At 36.3% G+C, this 22,390-nt stretch overlaps 1 protein-coding gene across 1 annotated transcript; it reads right to left on the bottom strand.

Moving 5' to 3' along the window:
- Nucleotides 1-565: 565 nt before the first annotated feature.
- LOC123709508 (ATP-dependent translocase ABCB1-like) lies at nt 566-22,233 on the bottom strand. The gene is made up of 24 exons (XM_045660899.1): nt 22,217-22,233; nt 22,086-22,134; nt 21,354-21,629; nt 20,420-20,520; nt 14,347-14,518; nt 13,917-14,088; nt 12,796-12,926; nt 12,363-12,587; nt 11,424-11,549; nt 10,413-10,616; nt 9,988-10,158; nt 7,319-7,511; nt 5,984-6,048; nt 5,602-5,763; nt 5,353-5,457; nt 4,968-5,129; nt 4,036-4,239; nt 3,519-3,760; nt 2,940-3,093; nt 2,546-2,635; nt 2,094-2,198; nt 1,688-1,891; nt 951-1,097; nt 566-754 (listed from the first exon to the last, which is right to left on the bottom strand). Exons 1-24 carry the CDS (start codon nt 22,231-22,233, stop codon nt 566-568), a joined length of 3,666 nt encoding a protein of 1,221 aa, XP_045516855.1.
- Nucleotides 22,234-22,390: the final 157 nt, after the last annotated feature.

Here is a 22,390-nt window from a genome sequence, read left to right as displayed (position 1 = left end):
ACTTTTTGGATGCAATTCTCATGCAGTTCCTTTAACATCCATAACTCTCATAAGCTTAAGACGTAAGAATTAATTTGAAAATTATTAATTTTTATTTTAAAGCCAGACTATATTGTCGATCGATTCGATTATCAGTCATCGATTTATTATCTACTATTAATTATGAATAGATAATTTAATCTTGATAATTCAAATCGATATAAAATGTAAAAAATCCGCCTCCGTCTTAGGAAGCGTTCGGTCAACCGTACTAAGCGTAGGAAACTAGGGAGTTGAGAATGCTCGATTACAATAAACACAAACAAAATATGTAAAAGCATATGTACTATTTAACGTTGCTTGGTTACTTCGACATTTTCAACAAAAATAGCTTTGAAAATCTCTATAATTAATATCGTATTAGTTTATATATTAAAAAATACAAAACGTTTGTTTTATTGCCAGGATGATTGTAGCATGACGTTGGTGGTCTTTAACGTTGTAAGTTAAGGAAAGATAGTGTAGGAAGTGATATTATGAATGAATTGGACAGACACGTCACACCTATAAAAATATAGAAAAATATTTATTTGTTCACCATCATGTTATAGTACAGTCCCTTGAGTTGCATTAGATGCGTGTGTGTGCCCACTTCCGCCAGTCTTCCATCGCTCAGCACACAGATGAGGTCTGCGTCTCTTACTGTGCTCAGGCGATGAGCGATAATTACGCAGGTTCGGCCAGCTTTAGCTCCTTCCAGGGCTTCTTGGACTACCTTAACCAAAAAGCCAGCAAACGCGTTAAAATGCATTAAGTCAATCAAAATAAGTACATTACTATATAGTTAGCTTGCGTCCACGCCCATTTTGGATCTGGCTCACCCAAAATGGATGTGTCATACACATGAAACCCTCGATTTATGTATGAAGTTATCTGTAGACATACAAGATATTATGGGAGTTAACAAATACCTTTTCACTCTCATTGTCCAAAGCGCTGGTTGCTTCATCAAGCAGCAATATTTTTGGATGTCGTATCAGAGCTCTGGCAATCGCAACCCTCTGTTTCTGACCTCCTGATAACTGGATCCCTTTTGATCCTATATCAGTTTCGTATCCCTAAACATACCATGATTACAAGAATAATGCATTTTATGACCGGACGAAGAAAACAATCTATAATACACACAGCCTTTCAAAACGTTGTCTTTTCATACTAAAAAATATTCTCCTAACCTAATTTTTTTTAGCCGAAAAGTGCTAGAACATATGTTTTGGTCCGATTGTAGAATTGATCTATGATCTGGCCATCCATTTCATGAAATGGAGGGATGTTGGAACGTTTCGTAGCGGATTTTTTTTTTATTATTTTGTTGAAATTCAATAAAATAGTTGGCCTACAATAGTAGACGATACTTATAATACATAAGCAATAAAATCTGCCAACTTAAGTGCAAAAGACAAAGAAATTGTATAGTATTGTCTTTTGTTAAAATAGCTTTTACACATTAAGAAAAACACTTTTTGAACGGATTAAAGCTATGTATTATTATTAAAAACTTATAATTATTTACATAATTCTAAATTTATTTCCGACGTTTCGCGTGCTTGTCACGCCGTATTTTTAATAATAATACATAGCTTTAATCCGTTCAAAAAGTGTTTTTCTTAAAGAAATTGTAATAAAGTTTATAAAGGAGTAGCGAGACCTTTGGCAACGATACAATAAAATCGTGTATGTTAGCGAGTCGCGCCGCATCAATCACTTCCTGTGGTGTCACGTTCCTACATTCTCCATACGCAATATTCTCGCTAATAGTGCGATCGAAAAGCGTCGGCTCTTGAGAGACGATGCCAAAACAACCTCGAATATCACTCATTCGTAGCCGCGTCAGAGGAAGGTCATCTAACATCTAGAAATACAGTGTTTATCGAATGAAACAGTTTTCCACAGTTTCATTGTACATAGAACTTTCGGGCCTGTACCGTATAATATTTTTAATTTAAAATATAAACCTAGACTACTTCTATGGTAAATAATTGGATTTAATATTAATGGTTCGGTTCAATTATGTTATCGGAGTTAAAAACGTCAAATATTAACTCAATACTGACTATACATCCTGAGATAGGGTCATAGTATCTTAACAAAAGTTGTATGACTGTGCTTTTGCCGCAACCACTCTCCCCAACTATAGCTATAGTCCTTCCATTATCAATCTGCAAAGGAAATAAAGTTGATACACTGGCGAACGTTAGGTGCAGGGAAGTACAAGTTACGTGCCTATATTTCTTGCAACGTTTATTGCCTATTTAACAACAGTTTTTAAAGTTTGTATGTAGTCAATAGTCAAACATTTTGGTCAAGTGTCGGCAACAAATTTAGCAAGATCTTGCGTTCTTTGCGATCAAGCGTTGTAAGTTCCATAGGTTCCTTTATATTTTCCTAAATCTAATTTATTTTTTGTATTCAACTCTCGTAATCCTATCTGCTGTGATCTAAAGACCCAAATATCAAAAACATATTGGACTTGACATACCGGAGTCAGACTTTGTTCTAGGTATACCTGCAAATTAAGCCCCCGTAGCACTTTAACAGTGGCTCGTGTTGGGTAACAGAACTCGACGTTTTTGAACGTCGCGGCACCGTTAGCTTCCTGCAAATACACCAAAGACATAGCTAAATAAGACTGCTTATCTGCGCTATTCATTGCAAGAAAACTATAGTTTTCAAGCTCAAATTACGCTTATGAAACAATTATACTTCAGTTTCGATTATAATTAACCAGATACTTAGAGTGTAATAACTATAAAATCCCTCAATAATAAATGTTTGATCATTCATCATTTATGCTTTTCAAACCGAAATGCTGTATTCGGGCATCAAAAACTCTGACTGAAACTCTCATATTCTTTTAACCCAGCATAATTTATTTATTTAATCTAAAATAACACTCATACAAAATTAATATAATCTTCAGGATCCTGAATAGTGGGTTTAGTATCGAGCAGTTGTTTGATTCTCGCGGCCGCACTAACGCCCCGATGAAAGTCCGGCGCATATGCAAATGCGTTCTGCGCTTGATTCGATGCCATTTGCAGGGATTGTGTTGCTCTAAAATATATTTTCAGATGCAATAACATATGAATATATAATATCTATTGATATAGAAGCCGTTTAATAGTATTCTTTGTTCGCCAGAGTAGGTACTACACATTTTAAACTTCTTTGAACGGATATAAACGCGAATTTATTACATTAGTTACATGAGTCGACGTTAGTTACACGAGTCGACGTCGATTTTATTTGAAAATGATATAGGTATTTAATATAATGGATTTATTTTTATTATTCTAAGAGCTTCGAAGTTTAGAAGTATTTCTTCTAAGATCAGGCGATAAGAAATTTAACGATTTCCTAGTTCCTTTTTTCCTTTAGCGCTATACTATAAAATCATTGCCAACACATTTTAAAGATTGAGGAAATTATTAATTACTTTTAATAATACATTATTTACATAGAATCCCAGATAAACTCACATCAATACATCTTCATAAGCAATTCCATCAGACACAATAAGGTGACCGCCATACGTTAGAGCAGCCGCATTAACAAAGTGAAAAAGAGATCGCGATAGTCCTGTAACAACACCACGCCAATGCGCGGCGCATTTTGCGGTTACAAGGGCGGGTAGAAGAAGATTTGTGTACTCGGACACTACCCTCCTTTCTAATCCAAAGGCCGCTACCGTACGAATATTCAACACCGCTTCTACGGCTACCTAAAAATATTTCCTGGGCTGAGCTACATAGTTGATCAAAGAAATTAAGTTTATCGGGAATATGAATGATTGTGATCGGTCTATTCCCGGCACAGCAGAAAGTTATACCCTTTGTTAAAATAACATTTTGAAAAAAATAATATTATTTTCTATATAGTACCAGCGTTTGTACCTTAAGAAAGTTCAATCAATAACATATTGTTTGATTTTTAAGCGTCCACCTCGATAATAGGCATAATAAAGTTCTAAAAAGAGAGTATAAATTGTGGAGATACCATTGTACTTTTCTCAAGAGCGGAAGCATAACCAGAAGACTCCTCGTCCATTACTCTGCCCTGTTGCCAGATCACGAATACAAGGATTGGGCTAAAACACAATACTACCAGGCCGACGCGCCACTCAAACCACATCGCCAGGAAGAAAGCTAGACCCACTGAGCCGAGACCTTGCAGAATAATCCCCACCTGTTGACCTGTAGCCTGCAAATAAAAATTCAATACAGGTTGTCAAAAACATTTTTTATCTTCACTAGTCTCATGAATTCTTTCAGCCTTCACATTGTATGACAATAAATTCCTAAATGTATTTAAAGAAAAAACATATGTGAAGGTGGAACATAACTTGGCCAACATTTTTGGTCCACCGAAGCATCGACATTCATTACAATAATATTATGATTATTGGTTTATCCCACGCTAGGAACCTGTTATTGACGCCCGTGCCAAGTATCAACGTACAGGTTTTTTCGGAGGCTCATCTAATGTAAAACGATACCGCCGCCCGTGGATACTCACGTTGCCAGAAGGCACGCAAGTGCGTTGCTGGCCTTTCAAGAATTGATACGGTGTTTTCTTGAATGTTTCTTTAAAGGTAACATTATGTTTGTAGAAGTAGGTATACATAAAATAAAAAGAGGAATAAGTAATGTTTAAAGAACTTTATTTCTCATTATAAAAATGTATTTTATTTACATGAGAAACTTAATATGTATATACAATCGAGATACACGTCACCATCGGCCGTACCAAGTTCAGTCTACTAGGCTCATTCTGATATGTATAAGTAAAGGAAGACTATTACGAATAGTTTTTTTTTGTGTATATTTGATGTTAGTCAGTTTTTCATGTAGTATCTGGTTTCTGTAGTTTATTATTGTCTTTTCTCCATATGCTGTGGTATGTTTTGTACTAACTAAAGGGACACTTACCCCCTGCACGTACGCTGCTTCAGATGAGAGCCGAGCGCAAAGAGCACCAGTCGAATGCGAGCGATCGTCAAAAAAGCCAATATGCTGTTGCAATAAATGGGTAAACATTTTCAATCTTAATCTTTCTGTTAAATAGGCCCCAGACGCACCGAACGCTATCGTCTAAAAAAAATAAAATATTAATCAAATTCATTAATACAGACGTAATATGTTGTTTTTGACTAAGTATATTCTGTTGTGGTTTTTTTTCCACACTCAACTAAATAGTAATAAAACGCGATTAAGAATAAATGGCGTATCCTTTTATATTTAATAATTTACGCAAGTTTTTTTGTAACTTCAAATAGCTCGGTATATAAATATTATTATTTAATTAAAATTACACCTCAATAAAGTTCGCTAGTCCAATGGCGCATCCAATAGAAATACAAGACATCGATACCTTCTCAACTTTTTTCATTAATAGCTGTGGATCACTTGATGCCATAGACTGTAAACATAGTAAAGTATTGATAAAACAAAAAATAGCTAAGCAATGAATACTTATAAAAAAGTGTTAAATTACGATAGTTACAACCGAGATATACCAATAAACAAAAATGCTTTCGTAAACAATAAATATAAATAGTCTCACACCAAACAAATCTCCAAATAAAACGACAAATAATGGTACAGAGAAGCCAGTTACAATGGAACAAAAACAGCCTAGACAGATAAGTTTCCACTCCGGTGCATTCAACATTATTACTTTTCTAAACGAGAGGGACGGTCCTTTAGCTTTTTTCTCATCAATTTCCTGTAAGTATACATTATATAAAAAAATCATACGACTTACGACCTTCTTTCTAAACTTAAAAGCTTTGAATGACGCACGCAAATTAACACGTTTCTAAGGCGACATGAGAACAATAAATCTTGATGTTGTGCTTGTTGTGCTTTATGAATATGGTGGTTATATAACAACAGTGATATTTCTATGTATGAAATAAATATTGCAGTACAAAAGATATACTTACATCTAATATTGTTAAATTTTCCTTTTCATTTGACATGATTGGTTCCTCCTGGCTTAGTAAGCTTACTGCAAAAAATATTACTTAAATCAACTTCCCTTACAGACACCGGCAAACTTCTTGAGCATTAAACAAGGGAGTGGGGGAAAGTTTGCGCGTATCGTACACAGCGCGGGACAGAAACGTCAACTGATTCACCAATCACGCGATCCTAGAAATCGCTTCTGCGCAGGCTAGGATATTTGTTCAAGATGTTTGCCGGTATCTTTATCTATGTGAAATGATTCGTTCTAGATAATTTATCGTTGTTTCAAATCTTACAGGTAATATTTTTTCTCTTTCCCTAGCGGAATTTCCACGTAACAAAATCGTAATTCTGACGGTAATTTCATAATTATACCTCGAATTCGAAAACTACCATCGGAGAAAACTAAAGAACGAGTGAGTGTGCTTTAATTTAAAACCCAGAGGTCGTGATTCTGACATTCTGAGTTTGTGATTCTTGATATTGGATATGCAAAAATTATTATAAATGATACATAAGAGTGATAACCACTCGCATGGGTATATTGAGATAAAAAAAATTAACGACCGTTTCATTAATCGTAAAAACCTTCCATACAATTTTTGTAGCATTTACTTCCAACGCGCTTCTTAAGTTACTTAATACCTCATAAGTAACGAGATTCAGGCCATGTTCAGATGTGAGAATTCAGATCAGAGAATTTTGTTGCGCATTTTCAAATCGCGTGACTAAACATCGTGGTGTTTACCACGATTACGTTACGTTAACGCTCTCGCGGCGCTCAGAGAAAAAGTCTCTAGACGCGCGCGCTTTGACCCCTGTCATACCTATGCAACGTCCGTTGACTGTTGACGTCCATAGAGCGCGCACTTTCATCGCGATTCGTATTCAGGGGGCTTAGACAAGATGCCTTAACAGTAGTGTATGTAGAAATTCGAAAACTAAATTTGTATGAAACTTTGTCGACACGAACTGTCATTTTCACATTAAGTTTTCGACTTTCTACATACACTATTGTTAGAAATCTTGACTAAACCCCCAGTTCAAAATCAGTGAAACTGAAGATATGCAATATAAGTACAAAATAATATCTTCTTCCACGTCCATTTTCTAAGCTGACTGAAACAGACTGACGAGCTTTCGCAACGCTCGCTTGTCATTTGAACTCTATAAATTTGATCGCGCGGTAACACGCGTTCCATGTGAACAAGGCTTTAGTATTAGGACATCATAAGAACACCCTACCTCATAAATAAATATAAGACCAAAACCCATCAAAGACTACTCAAAATACATTTATGTATGAATCGAACCTTTACTACTTGATTTTATTTCCTCTTCTGTCACCGTTTTAAACATTTTATAATAAAATCCTTGCGAGTTTAATAAGTGATCATGGCTTCCAGATTCTACCACTTGACCCTCATGCATCACGTAAATTATATCCACATTTCGTATAGTTGATAAGCGATGGGCTATTATAAGTGTTGTTCGACCTTTAGTTGCCTGAAATTGATTCAAAAGGATAGAAGATATAATGGGAGAAGCTTTCAACATCATATTTTTTTTTTTTTTTTTTTTATAAAATAGGGGGCAAACGGGCAGGAGGCTCACCTGATGTTAAGTGATACCGCCGCCCATGGACACTCTCAATGCCAGAGGGCTCGCGAGTGCGTTGCCGGCCTTTTAAGAATTTGTACGCTCTTTTCTTGAAGGACCCTAAGTCGAATTGGTTCGGAAATACTTCAGTGGGCAGCTGGTTCCACATAGCGGTGGTGCGCGGCAAAAATTGCCTTGAGAAACGCTCAGTCGTGGAACGTCGGACGTCGAGGTGATACGGGTGGAATTTTGTATTTTGCCTCGACGTCCGATGCTGAAACTCAGCTGCAGGTATTAATCCGAACAACTCCTCTGAACACTCTCCATGGTAAATGCGGTAGAAGATGCAGAGTGACCCCACATCTCTACGCAACGCCAAAGGATCGAGCCGCTCGGAGAGGGATTGGTCATCGACGATTCGAACCGCTCTTCGTTGGATACGGTCAAGTGGAAGGAGCTGGTACTGGGGAGCCCCCGCCCAGAGGTGAGAACAGTATTCCATGTGGGGCCGTATTTGCGCTTTATAGAGTTGCAAGCGGTGGCCCGGAGTGAAGTACCGTCTCGCCTTGCTGAGCACACCAAGCTTTTTGGAGGCTAATTTAGCCTTTCCCTCCAAATGACCGCGAAACTGAACGTCGTTCGATATGTCAACGCCAAGTATTCCGATGCTGGCTGTGGCTTCAAGAAGAGTGTTTTCGAAAAGAGGAGTAGCGACAAAGGGTATTTTTTTCGCGGAAAACGCGCAAACTTGTGTCTTCTTGGGGTTAAATTGGACTAGGTTTAGTCTACCCCAGTCCGAGACTCCACGTAAAAGAGTTTCGACTTCAGACACAAGTTTGTTCCGGTACTCATCGACAACTGCCCGAGAAATACCTGCCCGGCCAGTGTAAAGAGTATCCCCAGTGCTGTCGTCCGCATAGCAATGAATGTTGCTAAGTTGCAACATGTCATTGATATGCAGAAGAAACAGGGTCGGGGACAGAACACAGCCTTGTGGGACCCCAGCATTCACGGGTTTAAGGTCGGAACATGCTCCGTCGACGACGACCTTGATGCTCCGATCGGCTAGAAAGCTGGAGATCCTGTCGCATAATTTCTCAGGAAGCCCGTAGGCTGGTAGCTTCGAGAGCAGTGCTTTGTGCCACACCCGATCGAAGGCTTTCGCTATGTCCAAACTAACCGCTAGTGCCTCCCCCTTGGACTCAATTGCCTCTGCCCATCTATGAGTAAGGTATACTAGAAGGTCACCAGCTGAACGACCACGACGAAAGCCGTACTGATAATCGCTAATCAGCTGGTGGCCCTCTAGATAACTCAAGAGCTGGCCATTAATAATGGATTCCATTATTTTGGAGAACAAGGAGGTTATTGCGATTGGGCGATAGTTGGATGGATCAGTGCGATCGCCTTTTTTAGGGATCGGATGTATCGAAGCGGTCTTCCAGCACTTCGGGACAGTGCCGAGCGAGTACAGGTACCGGAAAAGGCGCGTCAGGACCGGAGCCAACTCAGGAGCACATGTACGCAGCACAATTGGAGGGATACCATCCGGCGCGCTCGACTTATGAATGTCCAAGGAAGATAGTGCTCTGCGAACAGCACGTTGCTGGAATGTGATTTCCGGCATTGAGTTATCACACCGCGAAATCGCCGGTGGTGATCTCCCCCGGTCATCCAAAGTCGAGTTGGACGCAAAGAGACAGCCCAAGAGGTCGGCCTTCTCCTTCGCAGTGTGGGCGAGCGAGTCATCCTCTCTGTGCAGCGGTGGTATCGATGGCTGACAAAAATTCCCTTGTACAGCTTTGGCGAGAGACCAGAAAGCTCGGGTCCCAGAAGGGAGTTGGGCCAATCTCTCGCCAAATCTGGCGATGTGCTCTGACTTTGCCTTAGCGATTTCCCGTTTGAAGGACCTGGAGGCTGAGTTATATGCTTTTTTATGTTCGCTGGTATTGGCATCACGAGATATCGCCGCCTCCGCCCATGCATTAAAGCATTCTCGCTTTCGACGCGATGCCGCCTTGCAAGAACGCTTAAACCAGGGCTGTGACCTGCCACATGGCGGGGAAGTAATAAGTACTAACTTTGTACTCACCCAAAGTATTACTAAGGGTATTTGTTGGTAAAATTTAGCAACAAGAGTACGAACTATAACTGACATTTGTCAAACTCCAATAATTCACAGTCTTAATTATTTCCAATTCTTAAATGTTCACTAAATATAAGTATCATTTAAAAAAAACATGTAATAATTTCGCATTTTATTGTATTTTATTAAAAAATATCGAATTTGTTTTATCATATGAATCGCGCTCGTATTTAATATATATTTCAAATAATAATTCGTTTTAGAATAACAACGACGCACAACTCGTCTGAGGTGTACCTTATCCAAAGCCTTCTGCACTTTATGTTCAGAAGCCGTGTCGAGTGCGCTAGTGGCTTCGTCGAGTAAAAGGATTCGAGGGTTACGAACGAGCGCGCGAGCGATTGCTATACGCTGCTTCTGACCGCCCGATAGTGACGCACCGCGCTCGCCAACCAATGTATCGTAGCCCTGAAAAGTAATCTCTACGAAAAAATTCACAAAGGTTTTCTCCTAGAGAATAAATTTACCCTCATTGATTTAAAATAAACGAAACAAAATCTATACATTTTTATGAAATAATTTTAATATTAAACTATTACTAGTAAACTAAAACTGCTAGCTGCTTCGTTCACTAAGAAATTTTAAAAACCTATTTTTTTTTTTTAAATCATATCTTAACCTAAGTTTAAGCTTGCTTGTCAGCAATAAAACCAAATACTAACTAATGGTAGTTTCATGATGAAGTCATGAGCATAGGCCTGCCTCGCAGCGTTTTCAACATCTCTGTTTGTGGCGTTTTCGTAGCCATACCGAATGTTCTCACGAATGCTGGTACTAAATAAAACTGGCTCTTGCCAAACAAGACCAATTTGGGATCGCAACCATTTCACAGACAGATCCTTTACATTATTTCCATCTAATTTTATCTAAAAAATAAGTACTAAATTAAAACATCGTAGTACAAGTATGTACGTTATTAACACGACTAAATCATATATTTAAAGTAGTATATAATTGAAGTGCATATGTTTATATTCTAGTAACTTATTTTTTGAATAATTCTATGTACGTTTTATAAAATTTAAATTTAATTTATTTAGGTCAACCAACAGATTTGTGCCTTTTCATTCATAACAATTAAACATAATTTGCACTATAAGGAATAGGGCAGGACAGAAAAGGAATACAGCTTATGTATTAAAACGTGTTTCATTGTCACGTAACTTGCTGTGCATAAATCTTCATCATAAAAAATACTTGCTGTAGCAATGAAAGTATGTGAAAAAAAAAATGTGTGCATGTACGTGTACACACGTAAGAAGTGAAACTTCTTTATGAACTTATTTTTCGAAAAATGATCTATTATATACAACTTTACAGAAATTGGTTAAATAAAGTTAAATAAGATAAAGTTTAACAAAAGGCTTTTATTATCATAGACATGCATACAAATAATACAATTATTTCATTTTACCTTATTACTACTAAGATTATTACAAAATTTCATGAATTGTAATAGAATTATTACTATCATTGTTATCGTTATTATTTATATATATTTTTGTTATTAATGACTTCGAATCAACTGTGACGCGCAACGGAATGATGTGACGCTTCATCGATAAATGTGACGGTAAATGTTTTTACAACGCCGATAAAAAAGTTTCACTTCAAAATATTTATATCACAATATTCAAAAGTATTTTGTTGTTTTCATAAAATATAACACTTACAGAACCCTCTTCGATATCATAATATCTCGATAAAAGCTGAATAATTGTCGATTTCCCACAACCAGAATGTCCTACCAAAGCAGCTGTTTGACCGTGTTTTACTACCAAATTTACATCTTTTAGCACCTACAAAATCATATTTGTACATAACTCTGCGGACGTACCGCATTGTCACTCCAATGTAGCTGTTTAGTTTTGTATAATACAAGCTTACTGCGCAGGTTTCGTAACAGAAATTTTATTTACGATACGGATTTTATTTACATGCCGTCTCCGCTTATGGTGGAAGCACATGTATGAAAGTCATCGTCACGAGTATAGCGGAGTCCGTAATGGGTCCGTTCCGCTCGCAATGGAAGGCGGGCATAAGCCTGAAGTTCAGAAACCAGATAAGGCGCCAAGTGGAAGTCCCGTTAATCAAAACTTATGATTTTTGACTACCTACTATAATTCTAGCGTTGTCTCGTTTCTGAATCACCCTAAGTGTTCTACCCTATAAGGAAAAGCTCGTATCGTACGCTACGTATCTAATATTTATAATAACTTAATATAATACTAACAGTAAAAGAAAACACTTTTTAACCGGATTGAAGTTATGTATTATTATTATAAACTTATAATTATTTACATAATTTTAAATTTCAATTTTTCCGACGTTTCGCGTGCTGTACAGCGTGCGTGGTCACGGTCAACGGTGACTGAAGACCAAAGGTGTTGAATGTCAAAAGTATCACAGCTGTAGAGAAAGTTGTGTTATCTTGTTTTCAGTCACCGTGATCACGCACGCCGTAAAGCACGCGAAACGTCGGAAAAATTGAAATTTAAAATTATGTAAATAATTATAAGTTTATAATAATAATACATAGCTTCAATCCGGTTAAAAAGTGTTTTCTTTCAATGTGTAAAAGCTATGTTAACAAAAGACAATACTATACTAACAGTAATATCTGGTCTAGAGGGATAGTGAAATACAACGTTCTTATATTCAATATCTCCTCTGAAATCATTTGGTTTGATTCCTGTGTTTAATATGGGGTTTATGGTTGGCACGTTGTCGAGAGTTTGAAATATTTGTGCCCCTGCGCCCTTTGCTGAACCAAATGTATTCATTAGAGAGGCCACCATACCGAAATTACTTAAAGCGGTCATTACCCCGAAAAATACCTGAAAATAATTCAATTTCACTTGTCTTAAGATTAAATAATAATATCGCAAATTAAAATACATTATACCTAGCAATACAAAATACTTCTGATGATGAAATATACAGAGAGACGCTTAATAGCGTTCAAATATAACTTTACGTCGACACAAGGTTTACATTTCTACATGCCATATTTCGAAAAATATTAACTTGTAACGCGAGACTTACTGAAAACATGACATCGGCATTATAGGTTTTCGGTTCCTTTATCACGAGATAGATTCCAAAATAAAAGGATATAGCGTAAGAGCCAAACACGCAGAAGAAAAGTGTGCCCATCGACAGTCCGGTAAATACTTCTGCAATAACAAACAGATATATAGCGTACACAAGTACACTGAAGATAATCTCACAGCGCGTTAACACTTTCACTGAGTGATATGACTCTTTGTGAGTGTCGCTAGAGCAGTGTTAACCTAGTGGCTGCCAGCGTACTACTCCCATCCCTCTTATAGGTTCACGTTTAAGTATATTAGGTAAACTCGCGTTCATAACGTTAACTTAATGTAAAAAACCATACGTAGAAGCATATGATTTTGTGACGAAGCAGCGAGCGGCCCGCGACAAGCTATGAATGAGAGCTGTTGGCGACATCAAAGAATTCTGTGCATTGGTCAAAATTTGTTATAACCTAGCATAACAAACGAGTCGATCTAATTTATATTGCATGTACGACGATTATTTCGTGTATTGAAATTATTATTTTATGGCATTATCGACTTAAGAAGAAAAGCAAATATAATATTAGGGTCAGAAACTGCTGTTTTCGAGAAGATTTTTAATTTATTTGCGGTAGGTACTTCACTTTAATAAAAATAAATATATATATATATATATATATAAATATTAGATAAGTTGAGCTTTTCTTTATAGCGTAGAGACATATATATATTGTAAATACAAAAAAGTTGTTAGCTGTCTGCTTTGTGGGACATGAGGGGATAGATATTGGCAAAAAAAACGTAGAAACGCTAATAAAACCAATGTTATCGACTGGGTAGGGCAGGGCAGGGATGGCCGGCGCGCGCGTTATTTACGAGACAGATACTTTCATTCCTATCGCACAATAGCGCAACACAAAACGGCAACGTCTCTTGTCTAAATTGTCAATGGGATATAACTATTGCATTTTTACTACGTACACTATGTTCTTTGATTTAAAAAAAAGAGAAAACATTATTGTGACCAATTTAACGATTCGATTCAAATTTTGAAAATCCTTTATGATCGTTGAGCTCTTCTGCGTTACTATGGCAACGTTTACCTTAGAAACAAATGTATATATATACCTTTTTTAATGTGAATATTTCTCGCTCTAATTAGGTGTTTTCGATATCTTGCTATCTCTTTCTCTTGCCCATTAAAAGCGTAGACTGTTCTGATAGAACTTATAGCTTCCTCAGCAACCATACTGGCATCGCTTTTGGCTTTAGATTGCTTCTTGTACAATTTATTGGCTATCTAAATAAAAAAGTCCCGTCAGAAGGGATTTTTTTTATTTGACCGTAACCACAATAATTGTTTTACCGGAGATGAAACAGCTAGCTGCCATGTTGAGTATTGAATTGATTTTTAAAACTTGCACATTTTATTAATTGTATTAAAAAACTTTTGAGAATGTTTCAAACATACGACGTAAAAAATTGTCATATAAGAATAACGATTGATATAAATTTATTGAAAAATTTCTATTAAGAATATTTTAATAAAATATCATACCCATCCCGTCAATCCGACCAGAAAGAATGTTATCGGTGCAGGAATAAGACATAGCAAGGCGAGTTTCCATCCCTTCATTAGGGACATGACGATACAACCAAGTGCTACTGCTAAACTGTATATAAGCGACGCCAGCTTGTCTCCAATACCTTGTTCCAACTTTATAACGTCACTACAAATTGTAATATTACAAATTTAATAGCGCCAGTATATTTATAAAGAATCTGTATATCACGAACGAAGACTCCATCATCACGTAAAGGAAACGTCAGAGTTAATATGTGGAACAGAATAGTCTTCTAAGCAGAGACTGAAATTAGTGTTATTGGACACATTATTAAGGTAAGGTTAGGTTATCTTTAATTAATAAATTAGGTTAGAATTTAATTACACACTCTTAAATTTGCCTAGATTGTAAGGTTGTGACAGTCAAAAAAAAAAGCGAAGAATCAAGGTTGTCCACATCATCGTTTATAACTTTAACCCATAAACTTCACAGACTCTCTTCTATGCCAAGTTAACTTTCTTAGTAAAGTAACCCAAGTAAGTTTTCAAGTAAAGTAACATTCTTTAAAACTAAATAGCTTATAAATATTTTATCCAAACTTAATATATATACGACAGCGAATTCTATAATAAGGTATATATATATTTCGGCTATACAATACGCAGATACGGTAAGAACTTGAAAAAACTGATCGTAGTTGGTAACACAGAAAGCAAACGTTCACGTAGCCGTTCACCCAACAGATGGACCGATCAATTGAAACACTCATCGTCCTCAAAACTGTCCTAAGGTGCTGAGACCGATATAGATAGAGACCGGTGGAAACAGATGGTCCCCTCCAATACTTTCTTGCTGTCCACGACGCTCAGACATGAGCTGATGATTGATGAGAGATCCAAATTTTTTAGCATTTCAAAAATTAACATTACATTATATAACTAATCTAAGTTTTAGCACATTTTTGAATAAGGTCATAATATATTATCTTTTAGGTACTTAAGGAATGTCCATTAATCCCGTAATGTAACTCCCTCGCCAATAGTGATACGTGGTGAGGTTTAAGACAAAACTAAAATCACATTTATTTTTAAATACCGATTAACAGTACAATCTAATCCTATTCTATAGAATTGAGGACCATGATAAAAATGTCTAGATAGAAAGGTTGCATGTTGTTTTTGACTGGCATACAAATAATATTAAAGGAATGGTGTAATCATGCAAAACATATATACTATATTTCGTTCTGTTACACCCTTAATCATTCTTTCTTTCTGACTTGATTCTTTCTTTTTAGCACAAACATTTTGCTTCCTATATAACCAACATCCGTTCAAGCCCCAGTTAGTTGTTTCCTACTCCTTATCCAAGACGGTTGCTCCAAATTCATTCAGTGCCCATATATCTACAACAACCATTAATAGATATCATCGCATCAATATCGAGAGCCGACAATCAGCTACAGCAACAACCTCGACGGACTGGTTTATTCCCATTCTCAAGATATTAAATATTCTGTAAGTCTTTGGTCATATTTATGTTAAATTGTGTAATATAACATTAAAATGGAAAGCCGAACACTAAGCCCGGGTGGTAACAAACTCGAAGTCAGCATCACTGATACAGAAGATGAAAACTCTCTTCTTCCCCCTTCTGGACCTATCAATATTTCAAAAGAGAAAACCTCACCCACAGTTTTACAAACTAGAACCGAATTAGAGTTATCAATTCTACTTCTGATATCTTATTTAAATTCAATCCATGCCAATGAGGGGAAAGCAGAAACAGCTTGTTCAATAAAAGAATTTTCAAACTGGCCCCAACTAAAAGAATTTCTTAAAACTCAATTTAGCGAAAGAAAATATTATACACATTTACTCACAGACTCGCAAGAGTGTAAACAGTTAACCAATGAACCCCTCAGCCGATATGCACTTAGAATAAAAACATACCTTTCAAAATTATTAACAGAAATATCGATTAACTACGGGCATAAGAACAGGGAAATGTATGGCAGAACCGCGGCTATGGAAGAATTAACCCTCCATCACTTCCAAATGGGGTTGTCCTCCAGAATCTCCAACATCGTTAGATGTAAAAGTCGCTCAACGAAGCTATCAACATCGCCATTTCTAAAGAAAAAATACAACAATACCTATTCAAAACAAATTCCCATAAGGAACAATTTTCAAAAGTCTCAACTTCAACATAAACCCGATCCTCCTACTTCTTCAAATCCTAAATCAATTACCTTCTGCAGATACTGTAAAAAATCAGGGCACACTTTAAAAAACTATAGAAAAAGAGAATATAATATCAAATTCAAATCTCAAAATCCAAGGACACCTTAGCGTGTCCATCATCTTATTCAGCGGGACAACTCAAATTCCGACACAAACAAGGGTTACGACACTTTTGATTACGATTCAGATTCAAAAAACGAGTAACTGTCTCGTCCCGGGGTTGTGCGGGACCTATAATTCGAAAATTGACAACCTCAATTCTCTCTCTGTATCCGTGCAGCAGAGTAAATCCTTTGGCCTGCCAACTACTAAATCCTCTGTATCCGTGCAGCAGAGTTAATTCTCTGACCTGCCAACTACTAAATCCTCTGTATCCGTGCAGCAGAGTAAATTCTCTGACCTGCCAACTACTAAATCCTCTGTATCCGTGCAACAGAGTAAACCCTCTTACCCGCCAACCACTAAATCCTCTGTATCCGTGCAACAAAGTAAATCCTCTGACCTGCTAACAAAAAAAATCCTCTGTATCCGCGCAGGAGTGCATCACTAACCTGCCAAAGCCTACCAGATCCTATAATCAGCGACCTACCTCATGTCTTGGTCGATTCATCAATATCTGATATTCCATTATCCCTTTTAGTAGATTCTGGATCATCAATAAGCCTTTTCAAAAACATGTCAATTCAGAAACAACCTCGAATCATTAAAGAGGCTCTTCTCCAACTATGCTCTTATTATTCAGATCTATTCCATCTCCATCCATTCCATAACCTCGCTTATACTAATGCCATGAGACATGAGATAAAAACGGACCACTGATTAATTGTCTAACTGAAAAATAACCTGACGTTTTTATTTACCTTCATTACTTTTTGAAGTATATTTTAGGGCAGTTTCCTATGAGATGTATGTCTGGAATCATACAGCATTCAACGGTAGTTATGTTAAAAATCCTTTCAACTTTGAAAATTTTGGTATTTACTCATTTAGCCTATATATAGGTGGTCAACCTTCAAAAAGTTTACAACCATAATTTCCAAGCGATGTATTTACTAGCGCATACCACATCCTGTACTCAGGCACCGGTATACATTTTCTTAACGAAGGTAATGCAATATCGAGAGAGCAATATTTAAATGGATACTATTTACTAGCTACCTGATTTAACACCTGACTTGTCGGCTAACTCCAATGTTCATTGTAATCTCGTTCGCCATGGTAGTGTAAGAATGGAAGTAAGATTTGAGAGCGTATTGACTGAAACAATTAACTGTGTAGTTTACACAAAGTTTTAGATAAAAACAGAAATGTATGTGTGGATTATAGTAGTTAAGCAATCACTTATGTTATTATTATAATATTAAGAATAATAAAATATAATGTAAACGAATATGACGCGGTTTTTATTTACCTTCATTACTTTTTTATAAAAAGACTCATTACTTATGTTGAGATCAACTATATGGGTTTCAATGAATTCATTGGTACAAATACGAATTGATAGTAGGAAATGTATTCAGTAAAAGAGTAGGGGAGTAAACGCGTAGTGTTAAAGTATGAATACACTAGAAGTGCAAATGAGTCTTCCTAGAATACATCCTAGCCTCCAGAGCAATGTATGCTCAGGTGCCAGCACTTATCATATGTAATCTTGACTCTTGGGTCTCATTGAGTGGCTATTCATATAAACGTCGAAAGAGTTGGGGAATACCTTGATTCATTTGAACGTAAACCTATTGAAGCTATAGAAGGATTTTTAAGGAGTAATTGTTGCATGTGGAGGTACAATAGCGATACGGTTCAGGATTATGTATCAGCGGTGTGTGGATAGTACTGCTTGGTATATGTATACTACAAGTTCAAACGGGATAAGATTAGAAGAGTTCCATAGAAATTTAACATGTGACTCAATTAAATGGTGCTAGTAAATTTGTATAGAAATATAATGAACATATAAATAAAAGAATAATACCTGGAATAAAAATGTTCTATTTAACTATATAGCCCTAACATCTAATTATATTATAGATAATGGTGTTATTGTAGGTTAGGTATATTTATTGTTGTTTTTTGAGTACGGGTAGTTAGGTATAGCTTTTTATTTTTCATTTAAAACCATATATCAGGTCAGTGAAGGTAGAAAAGTAGATAACTATAACGATGCATTCGTACTGAGTCGTACTTATGATTAGATAAGGATTGGAAATTTCGTGCAGGAAATACTAGCAGATAAGGTGGTGATAAGTAATTACCTAGGGTTTTGGGTAAGCTGTCTCTGAGATATCGCTTCGGGAGTGAGTTCTATCGACTCCACACGGCCTGTTTAGTGGGGATAGAGTACATTTTTTTGTTTAGGTTTGGTCAGCCATGTGCTTACAATCGGTTAGTTTGGGGAACTTTAAGGTGAGGCAGTCTGCTATATTGTTTAAACTGCTAATAAAACAACTTTGGTCAAGTCCTTATCACCCACAGACACAAGGCGCCCTAGAACGTAGTCTTCCACGTTAAAGGAATACCTTAAATCATTCGTTTACCAAGAACAAGATAATTGGCCTAGATATGTATACACTGCTATTATGTTTAAACCAAAACGAAAAAAAACTACACGGCATTGGAACTTTTAATATCCCAAATAATTGTAAGGCGCATTATAAAGGTACAAAGTTAATTCCTAAGTTAAAAGTAAAGACTTCAATATAATTAACGACTCATGTTGTAATTTATATAAGTTTGTTAAGAAATTGAATAATGAGGCTCCTTTGAAATTATTAAATATAAACTTAGACACTTATGCTAATGAATTAAAATCAAAATCAAAAGTCATATCAGCTACCGCTAATGAAATTATAAATCAACATTCAATTCTACAATATGAGAATCACTATTCGATCATATATATATATATATATATATATATCATAATAAAGAAACGCAGCCGTCTCTTATCCAGATCCTCTCAATCAGATCTTGCCGACTTACCTACAACTCAAACCTCTTTTACCCATCACTCTAATCCTGAAATTAATGAAAGAGAAAATATCTCAGCACCTAGCATCAGAAGACACCTATAAAGGATATCTTAGTCTTACCACAGGAGATGCTTTCTAAAAAGCTATATACACATTCAGTTACGACAGTTCGCTGGCAACGGCGAGTGAAGGTTACACTACAAGCCTCTTTCCGGTTCAGAAATCATGATTGACGCAAAAATAAATACATGTGATATCTTACTACCCCTTCCCCTTGTGATATTCGTGATTTATGCAACACCCCCCCCCCCTTCGAACCTCACGTGATTAATGGACAGCCCCTTATCAGATATCACAGATGAGGAAATCATTTTAGGACAAAAAGCTCAAAGTATAAAATGCTAAAACTTCTTGAAATTACACTAAGTCACAATCAGAAAATCATCAATCATCGAAGTAGATATAATCATGAGCTACTCCATCTGCACGGCGAAAGTGACATCGTGAAAAAAGTTTGAGGAGTTACGATGGGCTGAACATGTTGTCAAAACAATGGGAGACTACCATAAGGACTAAATAAGCACCCTTCGTGGTTGCAAAATCAGTTATACTACTACTACTGTAGCATATACATAGTAAGGAAATGTAACGTTTTGAATTATACATTTATTGTATATGAGTACTTTACCGCTGTTGTTGTTGGGTTAAAAATAATTAATATTGATATCTTTTAGGGCACATACTAATGATGATTAAGTGATAAGCCACTATCCAGATAGTATCGATACAATTTTTTGAATATAATCTTTCATATATACAATGATACATTTTTATTAACATACGGAATTATTTACTCTGCCATCTTTGAAGCGAAGTCCCCGGTATGGTGCAGATCATAATACGCAAAGTCCTGATTTAATGCCGCTCTCAAATATTCTTGTCTTAGCTTTAATACCTATAGAGAAAAGTTTATGACAGACTCATGCATCCTTTAATGCATAGCCTCTATGATACAAACTCGTACCAAATTCGGGTGTAAAAGGTAATCAAAATATGTAGGTAACGATCATGCCTTCGCACGTGACTACTGCCACACGATTGTGTGTGTGATGGTGACACCAACGGTATCTAAAGTGCAACTATTCATTAAATCCAATCGTAAAACATAAAGAAATCCCAGTTTTCTATCTGAAACCTGAACCATAAAAAATACTTTTTGTCCTAACTGCCATCAGATTTTCAACTGATGTTAAGTGATACCGCCGCCCATAGACACTCACATTGCCAGAGGGCAATTGCGCTGCCGGCATTTTAAGAATTTGTGCCTTCTTTTCTTGAAAGACTCTAAATCGAATTGGTTTGGAAATACATCGGTAGGCAGCTGGTTCCACATAGTGGCGGTGCGCGGAAAAAACTGCCATAAAAAAGCTCAGTTTCGGACGGACAAAGAGGGTGATACGGATGAAATTTGGTATTACAATTAACTAATCCGAACAACTCTTCTTTTACATGTCTACGCAACACCAAGGAATTCTGCACCGCGAGCGCGTCCTAATAATCGCGAATCATACCTTCATATTTCTAAGGAGAATGGTCTCCGGGAATCTCATTCACCGCGATAGAGTACAATTAGGTAAACTTATTGCTATCACTCAACGTCTATTTTTGTAAGACAGTAATACTGCCTCGGTTGTGCCTGCCCATTTGGCTGAAGTCCTAAACCCCAACAGGCGTATGTTAATACACTCCCACTAGACGTATGTTAATACATTAAATTAAAATACCTACCTGACGAATAGCTGTTATATTCATAAGCGCAGTTCCCAAGTAACCTCCTAGCAGTAATAAACCGCCAATACACGAGTATTTACGTACAAAATCTTGGATTTCATTTAAAAAATACGTTTCAGCCTCCGCACTTTTATCTGCCTTAGCGTAATTGATCATTGACTGGAATCCAGTTGAAACTAACGTGATGGAATAGGGCAAAGATATTCCAGATATAAAACTCGCCAATAAACCAATTGTAATTAAAATACAATCTTGCTTCGTAGCAAATCTGAACTGAAACAATAAAAATTTACAGCATTGTACAGCACGTAAAGAGAGTGTCTTCTGTTTTGCACTATTATTATATTTTAAATTGTATAGAGTTTAATAAGCCACGCAATTTTTTATAAGGACCTGCCACATAGTTATTTTGGACCTTATTCTAATTTGACGAAGGCATTTACACCAGTTAAGAGTCTAGTATTGTGGAGAAATGTCATCAAATTATCATGAATCAACTCCACCTAACCAATTTTTTATTTAATTCAAATATTATTTATATTAATTCAAAATGCTTTAAAGGTGTAGTATATATTCATTTGAAATCTTACTAGTGGTTTTGTATCTCCATATTTCAGGTCATATTACTTAAGTGATTTTTTCAAATAAAAAAATAATATATTTAGAACTAACGATTTACTTCAAAAGCTTACTACATTGTAAGAGTATTTAAAACATTCAAAATCTTACCAATGTGAAATAAGAAATACTTGGTGTCTTTAGTTTATGTTCACTATACCTGCAAAAAAAGGAAAATAGGATTATTCTTAATCGCAGTTTGAATAATTTTATAGTGACAGAAATAGATCGCGTAGGCTTACCGTTTTTCTTCTCTCATAGTTAATTTTATTACTATCGCAAGAACTTATCGAACGGTCGTATTTTTCAAAGTAATTTTTTTTTTGTAGGGATATAGCCTTTTAACAGATACAGATATATAGCACATTTAAACCATAGAGTTCTAGATTACCATATACTAAACCTAATAAACAAAG

The sequence above is a fragment of the Pieris brassicae genome, chromosome 5 (genome assembly GCF_905147105.1).
Source record: "Pieris brassicae chromosome 5, ilPieBrab1.1, whole genome shotgun sequence".
Classification (NCBI taxonomy): Eukaryota; Metazoa; Arthropoda; class Insecta; order Lepidoptera; family Pieridae; genus Pieris; species Pieris brassicae.
The sequence above is the reverse complement of the archived record's forward strand: the minus strand, read 5'-3'. Positions and strand labels throughout refer to the sequence as shown.